Source organism: Cebus imitator, unplaced genomic scaffold (genome assembly GCF_001604975.1).
Source record: "Cebus imitator isolate Cc_AM_T3 unplaced genomic scaffold, Cebus_imitator-1.0 Scaffold18, whole genome shotgun sequence".
NCBI lineage: Eukaryota > Metazoa > Chordata > Mammalia > Primates > Cebidae > Cebus > Cebus imitator.
The window spans coordinates 9896420-9914622 of NW_016107333.1; the positions used below are offsets into that span (position 1 = coordinate 9896420).

The 18203-nt window shown below is 54.4% G+C and overlaps 1 protein-coding gene across 1 annotated transcript; it reads right to left on the minus strand.

Moving 5' to 3' along the window:
* On the minus strand, window positions 1-15732 carry MYLK2 (myosin light chain kinase 2). Its single transcript, XM_017514823.2, has 13 exons — window positions 15608-15732; window positions 15396-15495; window positions 14483-14903; window positions 13283-13581; window positions 11469-11574; window positions 10695-10788; window positions 8072-8181; window positions 7849-7990; window positions 3883-3953; window positions 3630-3758; window positions 2915-3067; window positions 2635-2767; window positions 1-962 (listed from the first exon to the last, which is right to left on the minus strand). Exons 2-13 carry the CDS (start codon window positions 15445-15447, stop codon window positions 882-884), a joined length of 1791 nt encoding a protein of 596 aa, XP_017370312.1. The 5' UTR covers window positions 15448-15495; window positions 15608-15732; the 3' UTR covers window positions 1-881.
* Window positions 15733-18203: the final 2471 nt, after the last annotated feature.

Genomic DNA, 18203 nt, shown 5'->3' on the forward strand with positions numbered 1-18203 from the left:
AAGGAGGCCACATCCAACCTGTACATTTATTTACAAGGCACAAGCTGAGAGCAGGTTGGGGGCTGCCCCATGGCCTTCTTACTTATCCTGGGCCTGCTGACCCCATCATCTGAGGCCATGGGTGACCCCCGAGATGGGGGCCCTGAGTGGTTGGGTTGGGCCGTCTTGGCCCTGAGGCAAGCTCCGGGGTGGTCTCCTGTGTCCCCTGGCTTCTCCCCTCCCCCTCCACCAGGCCTGGGCTAGGCGCCCTCTCTCACACAGAGTTCCTGTGTGTTGGTGGTTGCAAGGAAGGTGGGTGGGGGCCAGCCTGGGCCAGATGGTGTGGGCTCGGCCTTATCTGCTGGGAGTGGGGCGGTGGGGCACGGAGGTCCTCTCTCACAAAGCCTGCTCTGTCTCCCCTGGCAGCTGGGCCTCAGGAATCGGTGTTGCAGCCTTCCTGCCCCGCCAGGAGCCTCCCATCCACGACCACAGAAGCCCTACATGCTGAGACCCCCAGCCATCGAACCCCAGCTAGGAGCAGGCCCAGGCTGAGGATGCCCCCAGTGGGGAAAAGCAGGGGTCACCAGGGTGGCAGTTCAAAGAGGGGGAGCTGGGGAGGGAACCGGGAGCGGCTTCAACGGGGTGGGGGTGATCCTGGAGTCTGGGTGTGGCTGACAGGCTGGAGCCCTGTCTGGGGAGGCGCTAGCAGGATGGATTCAGGCCACACTCTGAGGCAGCTCACATCGGGGAAGCGGTCACTGCGCAGGGGCATGGGGAGCCCCGAGCCTCCCAGCTTGGCACAGCCTTGTCCTGGCAAGCCTGCCCTGGGGACCTGGCTGCCTTCTCTGGCCTTCTGGACTGTGTGACCTCAGCCCCGGCCGCTGTGTGGCTGTGCCCAGGGCTCAGACCCCCAGAGCCATCAGTGCCCCTGAGCTGCTGATCTTCTTGAAGCGGTTGGCAGCGCTGACAGCAATGAAGTTTTTCTGGAGGATGGAAGAGAGGGAGTCCCAGTGAACGCCCAGGCAGGGGGGAAGCTGCAGGGTGTCTGAGCGTCCTCCTTTAGTACCTTTGGGTCCAGGAAAAAAGCAGAGAACAATCCTCTCCCCTGAGGCCGCTGGTGCCACCCTGCTGGAGTGGGGCCCCAGCAGCCTCAGGGGAGAGGACTGTTCCCTGCTTTTTCCCAGTGCTAGGGAAGGCGCAGTGCCCAAAACGGCCACAGGAGGCGCCATGACACTGCATTGTCCAGGATTCCTTCCCTCATTCAACAGATGGGTCAGCCAGACCTGAATGGAGGACAGCTCTGCTCCAAATACTCTATGGCCCCAGTTTGGCTCCAAGTAAAAGATAAACCCTTGCCATGGCTGATGAGTCCCTCCACATCCTGTCCCCCTCTTCCTCTCTGACTTCATTCTTACCTCCTTGTTCACCCTACTCCATCCATACTGGCCTCCTGCCTGTTTCTCAAACTCACCAACAGCACCTCCGCCTCACAGGGCCTTTGCACTGGCTCTTCCCACTGCCTGGAATGCTCTTCTCCCAGTATTGGCATGGCTCACCGCTCCCCACTTTCATGTCTTTGTTCACATTTTTCAGTGAGGACTCCCTGACCCCCCTATTTAGAAGTGCAGGCCGGGCACAGTGGCTCACACTTGTAATCCCAGCACTTCAAGAGGCAGAGACAGGAGGATTGCTTGCCTGAGCAACACAGCAAGACCCCCATCTCCATAAAATTTTTTAAAAATATTAACTGGATGTGGTGGCATGTGCCTATGGTCTCAGCTACTCAGGAGGCCAAAGTGGAGGACTGCTTGAGCCCAGAAGGTCAAGACTGTAGTGAGCTGTGACAGTGCCACTGCGCTCCAGCTGGGGAGGCAGAGTAAGACCCTGTCTCCAAAAAAATAAAAATAAAAGTTCAACCTCTCCCCTGGCAGACAGCCCTTATTTTTTTCTAGAGCCCTTCCTTAACCCTGCCTACTTCCCCAGGGCTCTAGAAAATGCCCCACTTCTGCTAGGTGCAGTGGCTCACGCCTGTAAGCCCAGCACTTTGGGAGGCCGAGGCAGGTGAATCATGAGGTCAGGAGTTCGAGACCAGCCTGGCCAACATGGTGAAACCCTGTCTCTACTAAAAATACAAGCATTAGCCAGGTGTGGTAGTGGGTGCCTGTAACCCCAGCTACTTGGGAGGCTGAGGCAGGAGAACTGCTTGAACCCGGGAGGCAGGGGTTACTGTGAGCCAAGATCACACCACTGTACTCCAGCCTGGATGACAGAGCGGGACTCTGTCTCAAAAAAAGGAAAGAAAATGCCTCACCTCCCACCAAAAGTAAGTCCACAAAGACAGATCTTCGTCTCTCTTGTCCACTGCTGTATCTCAGTGGCTAGAAGTAGTAGATGCTCAAGAAATATTTGAAAAATGAAGGAAGAAAGCCGGAGCCCTGGATGGGTGGGGCTGGGTGGAAGGCTAGGTGGAGGCCTCCACTCCAGTGCAGGAGCCACCCAAGGACAAAAACAGAAAAGTCAACTCTGTTTTCCAGACAGGTCCCAGCCTGGTCAACAGAACCTGCCAAGGCACGGATGGTGGAGGCTTGGATCTGGTGCCAGGATCTCTTCCCACCCAAAAGCCCTCCCTTCTCCCCACCCCGAATCCAGCTGTACCTTCCAGCGCCTCTTCATGAGATATTTCTTAAGCAAGATCTGGGACTTAAGGCGTCGGTTACAGCGCTTGGCTTTCTCTGCCAGGTTGTTGAGCCAGGGGTGGGCAAGACACTGGGCAGCGCTCATCCGGGCCCTGGGGAAGGGCAGCATGGTGGCGGTGGGCAGCATGCTCATGAGGCTCGGGGGGCTCTGCTGGCCTCTCCACCTGGCTCCCGCCCTGCTGGCACACAGACACGCTAAGCTTGCACACACACAGTTCAGCTTCTGGGGTGATCCTCACCTCTGGTCCTTGACTATGAGGTTGGAGACAAAGTCTTTGGCCTCGTCTGATACGGCCTCAAAGGTCTCTTCGTCAAAGTACCAGTTGCCAGATAGGACGTTGTTTAGGGTCTCTGTGTCATCATCTCCCAGGAAGGGGGAGAGGCCACTCAGCCTAGAGGGAGGGGATAGCAGGGGGCAGGGAGGTGAGATTGGAGGTGCTGAGTCACCTTCGGGGGTAGGAAATAGGGGCAGGTCCCAGGAGGCAGCACCATGTGCTGAAAAGACCCCCAGCCTCTCATGGGACAGACCTGGGTTTGAATCTGGCTGGGTGACTTTGGGCAAGTCACTTCCCCTCTCTGAGCCTCACTCTTCTCATCTGTAAAATGGGCATAATCATCCCAGCTTCCCGGGTGACAGTGAAGATGAGGAATGACGAGTGCAAGGCATGTGGTGAGCACATGGGAAATGACCACTGCCTCTCTGCCCGCCCCAGGTCATCCGAGATGTGCTATCCAGATGCTATGCCCTTATAGGGACCTTGGTTTTTCCATCTATAAAATGGGTACCATGTTCCCCTTTCCTATTCTCCCTAGCACTCCCAACCCCAGCAAACCCCTGACTGAGGGATCAGGGAGGCGGGACCACCTTACCAGGACCCAAGGGCCAATCTTGGCCTCGGCCAGTCACCCCCATGCCCCACCAACCCCATAAGCACTGCCCGCCTCGGAGCTCACAGCATGTAGGTGATCACCCCCATACTCCACATGTCTGTCTTATCGGAGATTTGGTCATAATTCACCACCTCAGGTGACAGGAACTCTGGGGTCCCAAAGTTCACCTTCAGCTTCTCGTGGGGGTTATACCTGGAGGTGAGACCAAGGGCTGAGAGCACAGCTCCTGGCATGTCCCCATGCCCCTGCCACCCCACCCCGTCCCCTGCCAACCTCAGAGGCTTGTCCTGTCCTCCCCAACCCACCCAGGTGGTACCTCCGTGCCAGCCCGAAGTCAATGATCTTCACCAAATGCCCCGTGGTGTTGACACACAGGATGTTCTCTGGCTGAGGAGAAAGGGGGTGGCCTGGGTTGGCCTCTGACCTAGCTCACCCTCCCTCTCCCAGGTCCATGTGAGTCCCAGGCTCCCTGAGGCAGAGGCCCAGGCTGCCAGAGTAGGCAGCTGCCAGAGACCCTGCAGCCCTGCCTGCTCTGGGCACAGAGATCTTGAGGCAAGTCCCGAAGAGGGACTTGTGCGAGGCCTTGAAGCACAGGACCTGCTGCAAGGGGTTCGGGTGAGATTTCCCTTCATCTAAGGCCAGGAAAGGACAACCACATGCTTTTTTATTTGAGATGGAGTTTCGCTCTTGTTGCCCAGGCTTGAGTGCAATGGGTCGATCTCAGCTCATCGCAACCTCCGCCTCCCAAGTTCAAGTGATTCTCCTGCCTCAGTCTCCCAAGTAGCTGGGATCACAGGCATGTGCCACCATGCTCAGCTAACTTTGTATTTTTAGTAGAGTTGGGGTTTCTCCATATTGGTCAGGCTGGTCTCAAACTCCAGATCTCAGGTGATCTGCCCACCTCGGCCTCCCAAAGTGCTGGGATTACAGGCGTGAGCCACCGCGCCCAGCAGAACAACCACATTCTGGTGGCTCTGAGGATAGGGAAAGGGAAGCCTGCAGAGAGGAGGCATGACAGCCCGCTACTCCCTGCCCCAGGCTGGGGGGCCAATGCAGGACCACCACCAGATACGTGACACTCCAGAGAGCAGAGAAAGATGTCAGCTCAGTTCCTGAGAGTAAGCCTCTCACAACACAGGGCTTCACACCACTCCAGGGTCGCTGGAAGATGCGCTACTCCTGTCTCCCCAGTTAGGGAAGATGCTGAGCTGCAAAACATGAGGCCCAGCACCACTCACTTCCTCGCCTTGGCTGACCAATCCTCCACGAAGGCCTAAGAGGCACACGCTGTTACCTTGAGAGAAAACTGTGGCATTGAGATACTATTACCCTCCATTCCCATTGGACAGCTGAGAAAGCTGAGGCTCAGGCACAGAAGTGACCTGGTCACAGTCGCCCAGCAAATAAGCGACAGAGCCAGGATTTGAACGCAGGGCTGACTCCGGCACTGGCCTTGTGATGTTCCTCTCCCACCACTGGCCCTGCACTCTGGGGCAAATGTAACATGACAGGGTTGGCTCTTCCAGGGTGGAGACCACCTTCTCCTGGCCTCCCGGTTCCCACCCTCAGGGTCCAACAAAGGCACCCAGTAGGGGCTCAGCCAAGGCTCAGGGGGAACCTGTGTCCCACGCACAAGTGAACACGTGGATGAAGTGACTGTAAGCCAGATCCTGTCCACTCTGGACCTCCGTTTCCTCTTCCTATCACACAAGGACTCAGGGCTAACCTGAGGTTGCAGGTATAAACATTTTTAAGTTAACAATGGTTCAAAGGCAGGAGATTTTGTACAAAACCCTGAATTCCAGGGTCTCCTAAACACTGGAAGTCCTGGCCACATGGGCCACACGCCTTGGAGCAAGTTGCCACTGACACCCTGAGACGGGACAACAGTCCTCCAGCTCTCCCGTGATCGCCGCCACCCCCGCCATCCCTCCCATTCAACATGTTCTTGGTATTTGTCTGGGTTCTGTGGGCATTTGATTCAAGTCCCCTGATGAAATGCTCTCTGAAGGCGTATTTAGGACTGATAGATTCACTTAGAGCAGATACTAATGATTTTAATAGCTTGGCCTGGTGTCCCACAAAACGGGAAAGAAAAGAAGGGTCCCGGGGTACAAGTACTTGGGGAAATGAAGCAGACTCAATTCTCCCTTCAGAGATTCTCAGTCTACCAATGAGAGGCCCTCAGAAGCCCTGCAGCCAAGAGACCCAGGACACGGCCTTTGGACTGGGGTGCACTCAACCTACTTGACCATGAAATAATTTTTTGATGGAAAAACCTATTGTTATCCTGAAAAAAACACATTTTAGATGGCAGAGGCTCATGACTGAGCTCCTCAGAGCACTGCATTTTAACTGGGGGACCCTATTCTACCCCAAAGAAATTAGCCTTCACAAGGGAAAGGCAGGCCTCCAACATCATAACGCAGGCACCAACCGCCCCCAGCTCAGTGAAGGGGCCGCCATCTGCCCAGTAACTCGGGACTCACCCTTGACCCTTTCTTTTCCTAGCCCCCACCCATGCAAACCCTCAGCACATTAGAGTGGCTCTATTTCCAGAATGTATCCTCCATTGGGCCCCTTTCTCTCCCCACCCCCCACTGCCATTCTGGCTCAAGCCCCCAGCACCTCTCTCCTGGCTTACTTACTCCGTCAGCCTCTAAATTCCCTGCATCCACTCTGGCCCCACTGAAACCCACCTCCTCACCCTGTTTGTGACCTCCTCTGTCAGTGGCAGTGATACTAACACACCTAACCCAGGGGGCTGTTGGGCAGATGGCACCCTCACTCACACAGCACCGGGCATAGAGCAAACATGGCACAGGTGTCAGAGGCGGCAATAGCATCTCCTGCCTGCTTCAGACCCGTGCTGACTTCAAGTTCACCCAGTGCAATTCCTCATTACTCTCATGTATTTTCTCACACAGTTTTTCATTGCTTAAAATGACCTATGTAGTTAGTCATTGTTTTATGAGTGTTATGAGTGTCTGTTTCCCCTGGAGGCTCCAAAAGATAGGGACCATTTCCTTCCTAGTCCCTATAGTACCCAACACGTGCTTCTCAAATGAATGAATGAAAGTGCCCAGCATGTGCTTCTCGAATGAATGAATGAAAATATCATCCACTTTGCTGATGGGTGCTCACGTGCCTCCACATTAAGATTCCATGTCCTCCGCTAGCCTTGTCACTTGACCTACAGCACTGACACCTGCCATCGGGACCGCCAACACCCTGCGCTCCCGCTGCCCTTACCTGCCCCACACCCAGAGCTCCACAATGAGCTCTGGACAGCTACTGACAACTGATTGGAGTTGGTGCAATGTTTAAAGCCTATCTGGTCTTCCTGACCTATTATGTGCACAGTATTGAGCAAGGTCAGAAAAGGGATATCAGACCAGGCACAGTGGGTTACGCCTGTAATCCCAGCACTTTAGGAAGTCAAGGTGGGTGGATCACTTGAGGTCTGGAGTTTGAGATCAGCCTGGCCAACATGGTGAAACTCATCTCTACTAAACATACAAAAATTAGCCTAGTGTGGTGGCACATGTCTGTAATCTCAGCTACTCAGGAGGCTGAGGCAGGAGAATTGCTTGAACCCAGGAGGCAGAGGTTGCAGTGAGCCAAGATCTTGCCACTGCACTCCAGCCTGGGCAACAGAGTGAGACTCCACCTCAAAAAAAAAAAGAAGAGGAATATCAATATTCTTTCATGAAACATTTTTGTTAGCGCCTACCTCATGCACATTGCTGCACTGACTTATTTGAGAGCTCTAAGAATGCAGGAATTTTTATCTGTTTGATTCACCACAGGATCTCCACAACCTAGGGTACTGCCTGGCATAAAGTAGGCCCTCAAGATATATTAGTTGATTTTGAATAGAAGATCAGACATGTGTTGTACCTATCACGGGCCAACACTGAGGCAGGTGCTATTACAACACTTATTAGCCACTTGTCTGTGCGACCCACTGAGCTTGGGGCTTACAGGACTGCAAAAGGCCTTTCAACAAATACTTAGTACTAGATTAGAACTTCCATGAAAGCTGGGACCATGTCTCCTCTCTCTCTCTCTCTCTCTTTTTCTCTCTGTCTCTCTCTTTGCTGTGTCCCCATCTCCTGGCACTTGGCAAGTGTTCCATAAACCTTTTCTGACTCTGTGAAGGGAAGGATAGATGAAGGAACAGAGGGAGGGATGGAGGGCGGGGGATGGCTGGTGACAGCGCTGATCTCAGGGGGTCAGATGCTGCCCCTGACCCTTCCCAGAAGGCCCCAGTCCAAAATACCTTGAGGTCCAGGTGCAAAACCCTCATCTTGTGCATGAAGAGGATCCCGTCACAGATCTGCCTGACAAACACCATGGTGTCCACCTCGGTCAGCTGGTAGTCCTCATCCACAATCCTCTCGAAGAGCTCTCCGCCCTCGATGCTGTGTGCACAGACCCCTCCACGGCTTGCTCTGTGCCTGCTGTACCCCCGCCCAGCCCCTACCCCCACTGCAGGCACTCACTACTCCATGAACAGGACGATCTCATGCGGGGTCTCAATGGCCGCGTAGAGCTGGATCAGATTGCGGTGGTTCAGCTGGTTCATGACCTCGATCTCCAGCAACACCATTTCCTGGGGACCAGGGAAGTCAAGGGTACCAGCCGGCCACCATCACTCCCTGCCGCCTACCCTTGACCAGGCCTTGCCCGGACCACTGCCCCACCTCCTCTGTGCTGGTCCCCTTGTCTCTCCCCTCCCACCAGCCCCACATCTGTGGTCCTCACCACTCCAAGTCATTCCTGCTGGGACATCTTCCTTCTGCTGGCTCTTCTCCTGAGTACTGACATCCTGAGGGCTCCACCCTTCCCCTCATCCCTTCCCTCTCTCTGCTCTGTCCCTGGGCATTTGCATCAAGTCTCATGACTTTACATTTAATCCAAAGTCATCAACTTCCAAATACATATCTGAACCTTGAGCACTCCACTGAACTCCAGACTCCAATATCTCCAACTGTCCACTTGCCTTAGTTTTCTAATAAACATTTCAAATCTATCAAAATTGTCCAAAATTAAACCCTTGACATTACCCCTTCCCTACAACTGAGTTGCTCTCAGCTTGCCCGGCAGCAAAAGTACCCCCACACTTTGTCCAAGCATGCAGGACAGAAAGTTAGGAGCCGAACTAGGTTCTTCCCTTACTCCTGCATCCTCACACCCCACATCCAACCCAACTCTTCAGCATATCTACCTTCAAGTTAGATGATATATCCAACCATTCTCACCTCCTCCACAACTGCCTTCCTAGTCTAAGCCACCATTATTTGTCACTTTCAGAACGTCGCAAGCCAGCCGTCACATCGGCAGGCTGATATACAAGCTGTAATAAGAATACTTACACCACGGGAATTGGCAAATGCTGTAAATCAGGCCTCGCCCCACACCTGCCGTACCCAGAGCCAGTGGTTAAACACTAACCCTTAAACACTATGGGAGGAAAGGCTTGAGGGCCAGAGATGGCAAGAGGTGCCAGGGAGTGAGGTTCAGGGCATCTCAGGCAGAGACCGCAGTGTGGGCACAGGCCTCTCAAAGTGCTGGGATTACAGGCGTGAGCCACCGCGCCCAGGCATTTGCGTGTTGTTGTAGTTGCTGTTGTTTTGCTTTATGTTTTAGCTGTCTCTCCCTCCATTCCAGCATGTCAGCCCGTGAGGGCAGGGACGTTTTTAGTTCACTGACATTTCCCCAGCCCCTGACCCAGTGAATGGCAGAGGAAAAGCACTCAATGACCATCAATTGATAACTGACTCCCGTTCACTGAGCCGCAGGTAGGTACTGAGCATGTATACGGAGCTGGAGTCTGTAATAGAGGCCGGGGACCTAGGAGTCAGTGATACAGATCCAGGCCTGTCAAGTGGGAGAGACAGAGAAGGATGTCATCACATAGAGAATGCACTCCTGGCCGGGCGCGGTGGCTCACCCCTGTCATCCCAGCACTTTGGAAATATGAGGCAGGCAAATCACAAGCTCAGGAGTTCGAGACCAGCCTGGCCAATGCGGTGAAACCCTGTCTCTACTAAAAATACAAAAATTGGCCGGGCATTCTGGTGTGCACCTATAGTCCCAGCTATTCAGGAGGCTGAGGAAAAAGAATAACTCGAACCCAGGAGGCGGAGGTTGCAGTGAGCTGAGATCGCACCACTGCACTCCAGCCTGGGTGATGGAGCAAGACTCCATCTCAGAAAAAAAAGAAAGAAAGAAAGAAAAGAAAATGCACTTCTTCCAGTGTGCTTAGAGCCGTGATGGGGACTCAGGGCTGCAGCAACCGGCACTGCTTCTCACGCTCTCGCGAGGCTCGGGCCTGTGCCCACACTGTGGTCTCTGCCTGGGATGCCCAGAACCTCACTCCCCGGTACCTCCTGCTATCTCTGGCCCTCAAGCCTTTCCTGCCATAGCCCCCTCTGCCAGAAACTCTGTCCCTGCCTTCTTCACTGGAATACCTCCTCATTCCTCAAACCCCTCACTCAAAAGGCAGCTGGTCCAGGAAGCCTCCCTGACCCCTTGGCCTGAGTCAGAAGCCCTTCCTGAACCCCCATGCTACCCCGCAGTTTCCTTGAGTGACAGCTCTGATCACACAAGGCTGCTATTACCTCCTCACACAGCAGACTCCCTCACCCTGCCTGCCTGAATCCATTCATTCCTTGAACAAATGCTGCTCAGGGCCTCCTCTGAACCCAACCCAGGCTGGGCGCTAGAGGCAAAGCTCTAGACTAGGTTTGTTGACCTTGGCATCAGCTCCCTGAGGGCGGGGGCCACATCCACTTCACTCTGGGACCCCCAGTGCCCAGCACGGGGCCTGGTCCAGAGCCCACACTCACCAGTGTTTGTTGAACTGAACCAGAGGGGGCATGAATAGCCCGTGCCAACAAGGGAGGCCCCCAGATAAGTTCACTACCTGAAGTACCTGGTTGCGCGTGGGGGCCTCAGGCCCCTGCAGCAGGGCTGTCTGTCCATCCCTCTATCTGTGCAGCATTTTCACTGCAACAGACTCCCATACCAGGCCCCGGGTTCAGCAGCGCCAGTGGAGGGAGGCAAGAGGTGCCCACTCCAAGGGTCCCCTCCCTGTCCTGGGTAGCCTGCACCCCCTCTTACCTTGTCTTTGGGAGTCTGTTTCTTTATGACCTTGGCTGCCAGCTTGAGGCCTGTGGCTTTCTCCATACAGGTACAGACTGCCCCAAACTTGCCACTGGAAAGAGAAGAGGCTGTGAGTGAGGGGACCCCATAGCCCACCGGGGTCAGTGGCATTCTTTGTTCTGCTTCTAACTTGGTCCCAGACCCAGTGGTGCCTCTGGATCCCCCTGGGTGAGAGGGGAGCACTCACCCCAGCCAGCCCTGACTCCCTCCTGAAGCTGTGAGCTGTTCTGCCAGGACAAGGGCTGAAGCAGGTTCTTTGAACCACACAAGCCACGTGCACAGGAAGGGCAGATGTGTAGGGAGGATGGCCCTGGGATGCGACCCTTAGAGGTTTAGGGCAGGCAGGCCCTGGGCCCTGGGGGAGGGCACCTCGAGGCAGAGGGAGGATCTGCAGAGGTACAAGACTGAGTCAGGGCTTTTTACAAAGCAGGAATCACCATGAGGGGGTCAGTGTGGTGCCTGGAGCTGAGACAGCGGGAAAATGCTGTGTGTTTCCTACCGAAGCACCGAATGGCTGATGGTGCATCTGAGTGAGTGATAGCAACAGCAGGTGATGTGAGTACATCAGCACGTGACAGCTGTGCACAGTGTGTGTACCACACAGGGGTGAGCGTGTCCACATGGCCATGTCTAAGCAGGGTGTGTCTGGGTCCTGCACAGGGAAAACGTGAAGCCACAGGAGCCCGGTGCTCTCTCTGTCCATGAGTGTGCAGTTGGGGTCCCAGATCTCACCCTCCAAGTGCCTCCTTGGAGTTCATGCTGAATTCACTGTTGACATTACCGGTCCTCAGCTCCACCATGCGGTGAGGGAAGGGGGCCGGGGGTGGCGGGCAATCATCTGGGGGACAGAGCACAGTCCTCATGATCAGTGCCAGGGGCTACTGAGGATTCCCTTGGCACCACCCCCTCCTGCTGACCTAAGCCCCATCCAGGGAAGTTCACTAAGTGATACCTGGGAACACCTGGCTCCAGGATAGGGGCTGTGGGGCCCAGTTTCCAATGTCAGTTCACAGAGTGGCCGTGGGAGGCCTCTGCCCCTATTAGAGAGGACCCAGTTTCTCCCAGCAGGACAAACGGAATGGGAGCTTGGACTTCTGGGACCCTCTGCATTATAAGGCACGAGGACTCCATCCCAAGCTATTTGCATTTCCACCAAAACCAAACAAACACAGCAGCTATAAAGCAGAACGCCAGGCAGTGGGGTTGCTCTGTCTCAGTGATGGCATAGGTGGTTGGACCTGCCCACCCGCCATCGTAATAACACCGCACGCTGGCCAGACTGCCCATGGCGGGGCGGCACCAGGGACCGGGCTGTTTAGTGGGAAGATGTCACCACCTAGCGGCAAGTCTGGGGAACCTCGCTGCCTGAAGGCCGGCAGGCTGTCATCAGGAATGGAAACCTCTTTATAAATAGCAAGAGGTGGCGGGGAAGCCGGGCTGGTGATAAATCAGACAGCCTTTGGAGGTGGTTCAGACCCCGTCACCCTGGGATGTGATTCTGGGGCGGGGCGGAGGTCTCCGCGGCTGCTGGGGGCGGAGGCAGGGCTCCTGGCTGCCGCCCAGCCGCCAGGTCCTCCCACCCTGTCTGGGTGGCATGGTGCCGCTCACCAGGCAGGCTGGCGGATCTCCCAGGGCAGGCAGGGGGGTATCAGGACACTCTGGGCTCTCCTGACCCCATCTCACCCCACCCCCAGCCCTGCCGCACCCCTGCCCAGGCCCTTTCCCTATTCACCTGCTGGCCAAGCTCACTTACACTCCGTGCTCTCTGCGGCCCACAAACAAGCCACCCGCTGCTTGTCTAATCATCAATGAAGGCCACTCCACAGTCCTGCCCCATTGCACATGCCCAGCTTTCTTGGTCACTGCTCCCACACACAGGCACCTGTGCTCCTCTGCTCATGAACCCTCTATAGCTCCCATGACCCCGCCCCACTATGCAGTTTAGTTACTAAGCCTGGCATTTGAGCTCTTCTACAGATTGACTCCAAATTCCATTGCCCAACAAGTTTGTGTTACTCCAATAAGCTGCCTGATCTTTCTCTTTTTCTTAACCCCATTTTAGTCAAAGTAGAAGAAAGTCAAAAGTGGGCTCTGGAGTCTGGGTGGCCTGACAGGTTCAAATCCTGTCTTCACTATATTTTTGGGCAGTTCATTTCCCCTTTTCTGAGCCTTCCTTTTCCCATCTATCAAAAGGGAATTCTAAATTTAAAAATAAAAATAAATAAGATTGAAAAAAGCCAGGCATGGTTGTACATGCCTGTAGTCCCAGCTACTCGGAGGCCGAGGCGGGAGGATCACTTGAGCCTGGGAGTTTGAAGCCAGCCTGGGCAACATAGCAAGACCTTGTCTTTTAAAACCCACAAATGAATAAATATACATTAAAAAGGGAATACTTTCTGGAGTTGTGTGACCCTTAGATGAATGGGCCTGGGTAAGGCGTGGCTCAGGACAGTTCAGACCTCCGAATAGGGAGACTTGGGACTGACAGCCCCCTTCCCTCCCACTGGCCCCAGGGCAGCCCCAGCCCCCACCTGCCCCCGGCCTACCCAAAATCTGGAAGCAGTCCTCCTCCCTGGCTGTGAGACAGAGGGCCTGCCCCACCTCGGATTTCTCTGAGGGAACAGCCTGGAACTCGATCCCCTTCGAGGTGTCCCCTTGCACCTTAGCCTGGCCAGCCTGGCCTGGGGTTTTCTCTCCCACTTCCTTCTGGCTCTCTGCCAGAATGTTCTTTCCTTCTTCTGCTTTGGCCGGCCTGGGATCCGTGGGGCTGTGGGTCATGGGCACCCCTTCAAAGATGAGCTCTGATGCCTCACTTGGGGGCTTCTTGGCCAGCGGCTTCTCAGAGCTGGAAGGTGAGAACACAGAGGTGAAGCCCTCAGCAGCCACGGCCTGTGGCATCAGGCAAGTCTCAATGCAGTCGGCAGAGCTAACACAACCCCATGCCGAATGCATGGTATAATACAGCCAAATTCACTTGGTACAAAACTGAGGGATGTTCATGGCTGTGGTCATTATCTTGGCTACCAACACACTAATAGATCATTAATAACTATTAATAGGACTGTTGATATGATCAATCCTCATGTAGATACAACTAGGGAGTTATGTAACTCTTGATTCATACAAACTATTGTGATATAATTGAGATTAATACATAATTATCAAATTGATATGGTAAGTGCTATTATTGCGGCTTACACTATATCATGAATGACCTCGTTAGCATTCAGGTAAGTACAACTGATTGCATCACAGATGTGCTCTATTTTGGTTCTGAAGATATTATCAATGATCCTCCAGTCTGGTTATTAGTCATCTTTTCATATCTTAATAATTACATTAGGAAGAACAGGGAAATGCTGGATGTCCTGGGAAATACATAGCCTTTTGCCTGACACCTTTAGCCTTTCTGCCTGGCATCTCAATCCTGCCCTTGGCTAGACCCAAGCCCATGGAGTAAGGGGAACTCTGGAGCCTGGAAGCCTAGAGAAGAGATATCCAGCCTAGGTGTCTTTGAGGATCTCTCTTGTCTGACATTCCAGTCCTCTATGCATTGTGGCAAGCTTCTGGTTTCTGCAGGGGACAAGGTGGTAGAGGCAATGCGCAGGACAGCAGAAGCCGAATGTCAGAACTACCCTCCCCAGCACTGAATGTGATGACAACCATGCCTAACACAAGGGAATGAAGCAGGACCCCTTGAGATAGAGCCACAGGACCCCTCCCAACTCCCAGGAGGGGGTATTCACCTGGAGATGATGGCGGGACAGCTGGGGCTATGCAGAAAGGCCGGTGAGCCCCTCCTGGCCGCTGCTTGGCCCTCTGCTGCCTTCTTGCCCACCCTGGGTTCTCCAGGATCCTGGCTGCCTGAGGCTCCCTGCTCAGCCTTGGGCTTCTTGACATTGGCCTTGGCTGTTGCAGTCTGCTGGGGCAGGGCTGCTGGGAGCCCAGCACTGCCCTCCGCGGGCCCCCCACCCCTGTCACCCTCTCCCTCTGGGACTTGGCTGCTAGCTGAGGGTTGGGACAGGGTACCACCCCCTTTCTCTGGGGCAGGGGCTTTGGCGTCTTTCTTCAGGGTGGGTAGACCAGGAGCTTTCTTTAGGTCTGGGGGGCTAGGGCCTTTCCCGGCAGCCAGAGGTTCTTCACTTGCGGGACCTTTAGGTGCCTTGCCTGCAAAGGAGGTGAGACACCCATCAGGATCCACCCTCCTTTCCCTCCCTCCCCACCCAGGCTGGGCAAAGACCAGCTCTGGGTCCAGATCACCACCCAGGCAACAACTTGCAAATGCTTGTCCCACTGAGTCTCTGGGGCCACTTGATGGGCCCTAGAGATGGGCTACCGGGACCTTGGAGGGCCTCTGTGGGAGGCTTCCAGCCCTTTGGGTTGGCCTTGGTGGCCCCACCATCCCTTGCCCTGACTGTTTAGGTGCATCCCCAACAGCCATCCTGGTGGCTTCACATTTTCCTGATCTCTCCAGGAAGGGCTTCATACAGGCCCTGGACCCAGCCCAACTCTAGCCAGAGATTCCTCTGATTTCTGGGTCCCCCATGCACCATGCAAAGAAGGCTCAGGCACAGAGCTCCCACTGAGGAAACTTCCCAGCCCTGGATTCAAACCCCCCTTCCCAGGCTCCTCCCTCCATCTCCTGTCCCAGCTTGGCACCTGTTGACGGGCTCTGAATTCCCAGCTCAACTGCTCCATTTTCTGTCGCCATGAGGTAGGGAGGCGTGGGCTGCTGTTTGTCTAACTCAAGTCTTTCTAGCTGCAGAAACAAGAGCAGGGTGTGTCAGGCTCTCCGATTCCTCCTCTCATCTGGCTGCAATGAGACAGGAAGCCAGGAAGCCGAGGCCTGCTAACTGAGGGGAGAGAGGTACCTGGAGCAGAGAGGGGCAACCTGGTGGCCGTCTGTCTCCCGGCGGCTGCTCAGGAGCAGTCCTGGGCAGTTGTAAGGGATTGGGCCGGGTGGGCAGAGGCAGAGGCAGGGGTGTGGGCAGAGGAGGCGGGGACAGAGGAGAGGATCTCTTACACCAGGGGCCATGTAGCTAGGACTGCCACCACCTGTCACTCTTGGCCCCTGTTCAGAGGACACGGCATTCTTCCCATGGCCCGACTAGGGGGAGAATGGTGTTGGAACAAGCGGGAAGAGAAAAGGGAGGGGTATCTGGGGCCCTGGGGAGCAGCCCTTTCCCCAGGCCTTGCTCAGTATCCCTGACTTGGACAGGATCAGAGGGGGCCTGGAAGAAGAGGGGTACTCAGGGAGGGCGCAAGGGCAAGACCATGCCCAGGCTGAGCCCTGGCTCTGCCCACCTGTGTGCCACATCTCCCAGGGCTCCCCAGAACCTGGCTAGAGTCACAAAGTCCCAGGGATAATCACCCTGACCTAGGCATCCAGCTCTGTGCCCCTGACATCTGGACCTACTTGGATCATCTTTGGGTAAGAAAATGTCTCGGGGGCACTTCTCAACATTTCCATAGGTCTGAAAGCTTTTTCTTTTAAAACTGTCCTTTTCTTGGACTCCTGGGGACATGGAATCTGCCCTGAGGAACCATGGGAGATGGACAGTGCTCTGTGTCTCTCCCTGAGCTTACCCAGTTCTCACCCATGATCCACGTGGAAGAGGGGACTGGCAGAGAGTCTTTTCAAGGATCCTCCACTACAGTCCACTACAGTGCCCTTGGGGGCACTCTAGCCCGAAGTGTTCAAGCTGAGATGGGATGGGAAGAGCTATGATCCAAGGAGCTTTCCATCACCCAGAGCCTTTCTCAGAGGGGCCCTTGAGAACTCGCCAGAGCTAGGTGCATTGGAAGAAGCTGTAGAGGCCACATGCAGTGGCTCACACCTGTAATCCTAACACTTTGGGAGGCTGAGGTAGGAGGATCACTTGAGGCCAGGAGTTAGAGACTGGCCTGGGCAACATGCCAAGACCCCATCTCTCTCTCTCTCTCTCTATATATATATATATATATATATTTTTTTTTTTTTTTGAGTCAGAGTTTCGCTCTTGTTACCCAGGCTGGAGTGCAATGGCACGATCTCGGCTCACCGCAACCTCCGCCTCCTGGGTTCAGGCAATTCTCCTGCCTCAGCCTCCTGAGTAGCTGGGATTACAGGCACGCGCCACCATGCCCAGCTAATGTTTTGTATTTTTAGTAGAGACGGGGTTTCACCGTGTTGACCAGGATGGTCTCGATCTCTTGGCCTCGTGATCCACCCGCCTCGGCCTCCCACAGTGCTGGGATTACAGGCGTGAGCCACCGCGCCCGGCCCCCATCTCTATATTATTTTAAAAAGTAAAATTAAAAGAAGTAGCTGTAGAGTGGTTGTCCAGGTTCAGGTCCTGACGGCAGCCAACCGGTCACTTCAGTTCATGGCAGCGGCTCCTCTATCGAATGGGAAGCCAATGGAAAACCCCTCGATGAAAGAAAAGAGAAGGCAGCCCCTCTTCACAGTGGGGAAATAGGGACCTGTACAAAAAGATTGAGGTAGCTGTTAATGAACTGACAAAAAGTGACCACAAAAGTGGGGGCGGGAAAGCAAGGTGCAAAGTAGCACTAGAGTGTGCTATCATTTGTGCAAAAGGAGGGGAGAATAATATACACTATTTCACTTTATACACATAAGAATTTATTTGGTAGGATAAGGACCTGGGCCCAGGGGTGGGAAGGAAACATCACCGAATATACTTTTACTTTTTTGTTTGGACCATGAACTATGTGAACAGGTTACTATTCAAAATGAGTGATGTTTTTTTATTTTGGTGAGCAAATGTCAAGGGTTTTTGGTATAAGCTGGTAAAACCAGAGTTGGCGCTCCTTCCCCAGCCTTGACTGCTTTTGCCCTCCCTGGCTGTCCTCTCCAGGCCTGGCCCTCCTCTCCTCCATTTTTCTTCTTTAAAGTCCAGCTGATAGCCTGTCGCTTCCAGGAAGCAAAAGTAACAGCTGATGCTTCTATGGCGCTGGCATGTGCCTGGCCTCACTCTGCATTCAGTTATGTGGATCCACCCAAGTGGTCTTCAGAAGAACCCAGTGCGGTGGGTACTACAGAGATGGGAAACTAAGGCGTGGAGAGGTTATGTAATTACTCAAAGTCACACAGCTTGGAAGGGGCTGAACTGAGTGAGCCCTGAACTCAGGTACCCGGCAGAAAGGGAGCTCCCACTTGCTGAGCACATCCCACTCATTTTATCCATCTTGCCTTTTTTAAGCCTCATCTTGATAACTCTGTGGGGAGCACTCATCCCATTTTCTGGATGAGAGTGAGGAGAGTTAAAGGAATCAGTAGCTTGCCGAAAGTCACTCAGCAAGGAAGTGAGTTGAGCTTGGAATGTAGTTCTTCAAAGTCCAAAATCCTCTGAATTCCCAGCCTGTGCTTCGCCCCCTTCTCCCAGCTCGGTAACCTCTTTGGGGATCTTGCAGCATTCACAAGGTTGAAATGTTTCCTGTCCACACTGATCATTAGGACCTCCTGGC

What these genes read in the sequence shown, in the direction of transcription:
- MYLK2 (XM_017514823.2), bottom strand. Translation starts at nt 15,447, where the DNA reads ATGGCGACAGAAAATGGAGCAGTTGAGCTGGGAATTCAGAGCCCGTCA. An exon ending in AATTCAGAGCCCGTCAACAG is followed by an intron (nt 14,904 to 15,395) that starts GTGCCAAGCTGG and finishes CCTCCTTTGCAG; the next exon opens with GCAAGGCACCTAAAGGTCCC. An exon ending in GGACTGCTTCCAGATTTTGG is followed by an intron (nt 11,575 to 13,282) that starts GTAGGCCGGGGG and finishes TCTGTCCCCCAG; the next exon opens with ATGATTGCCCGCCACCCCCG.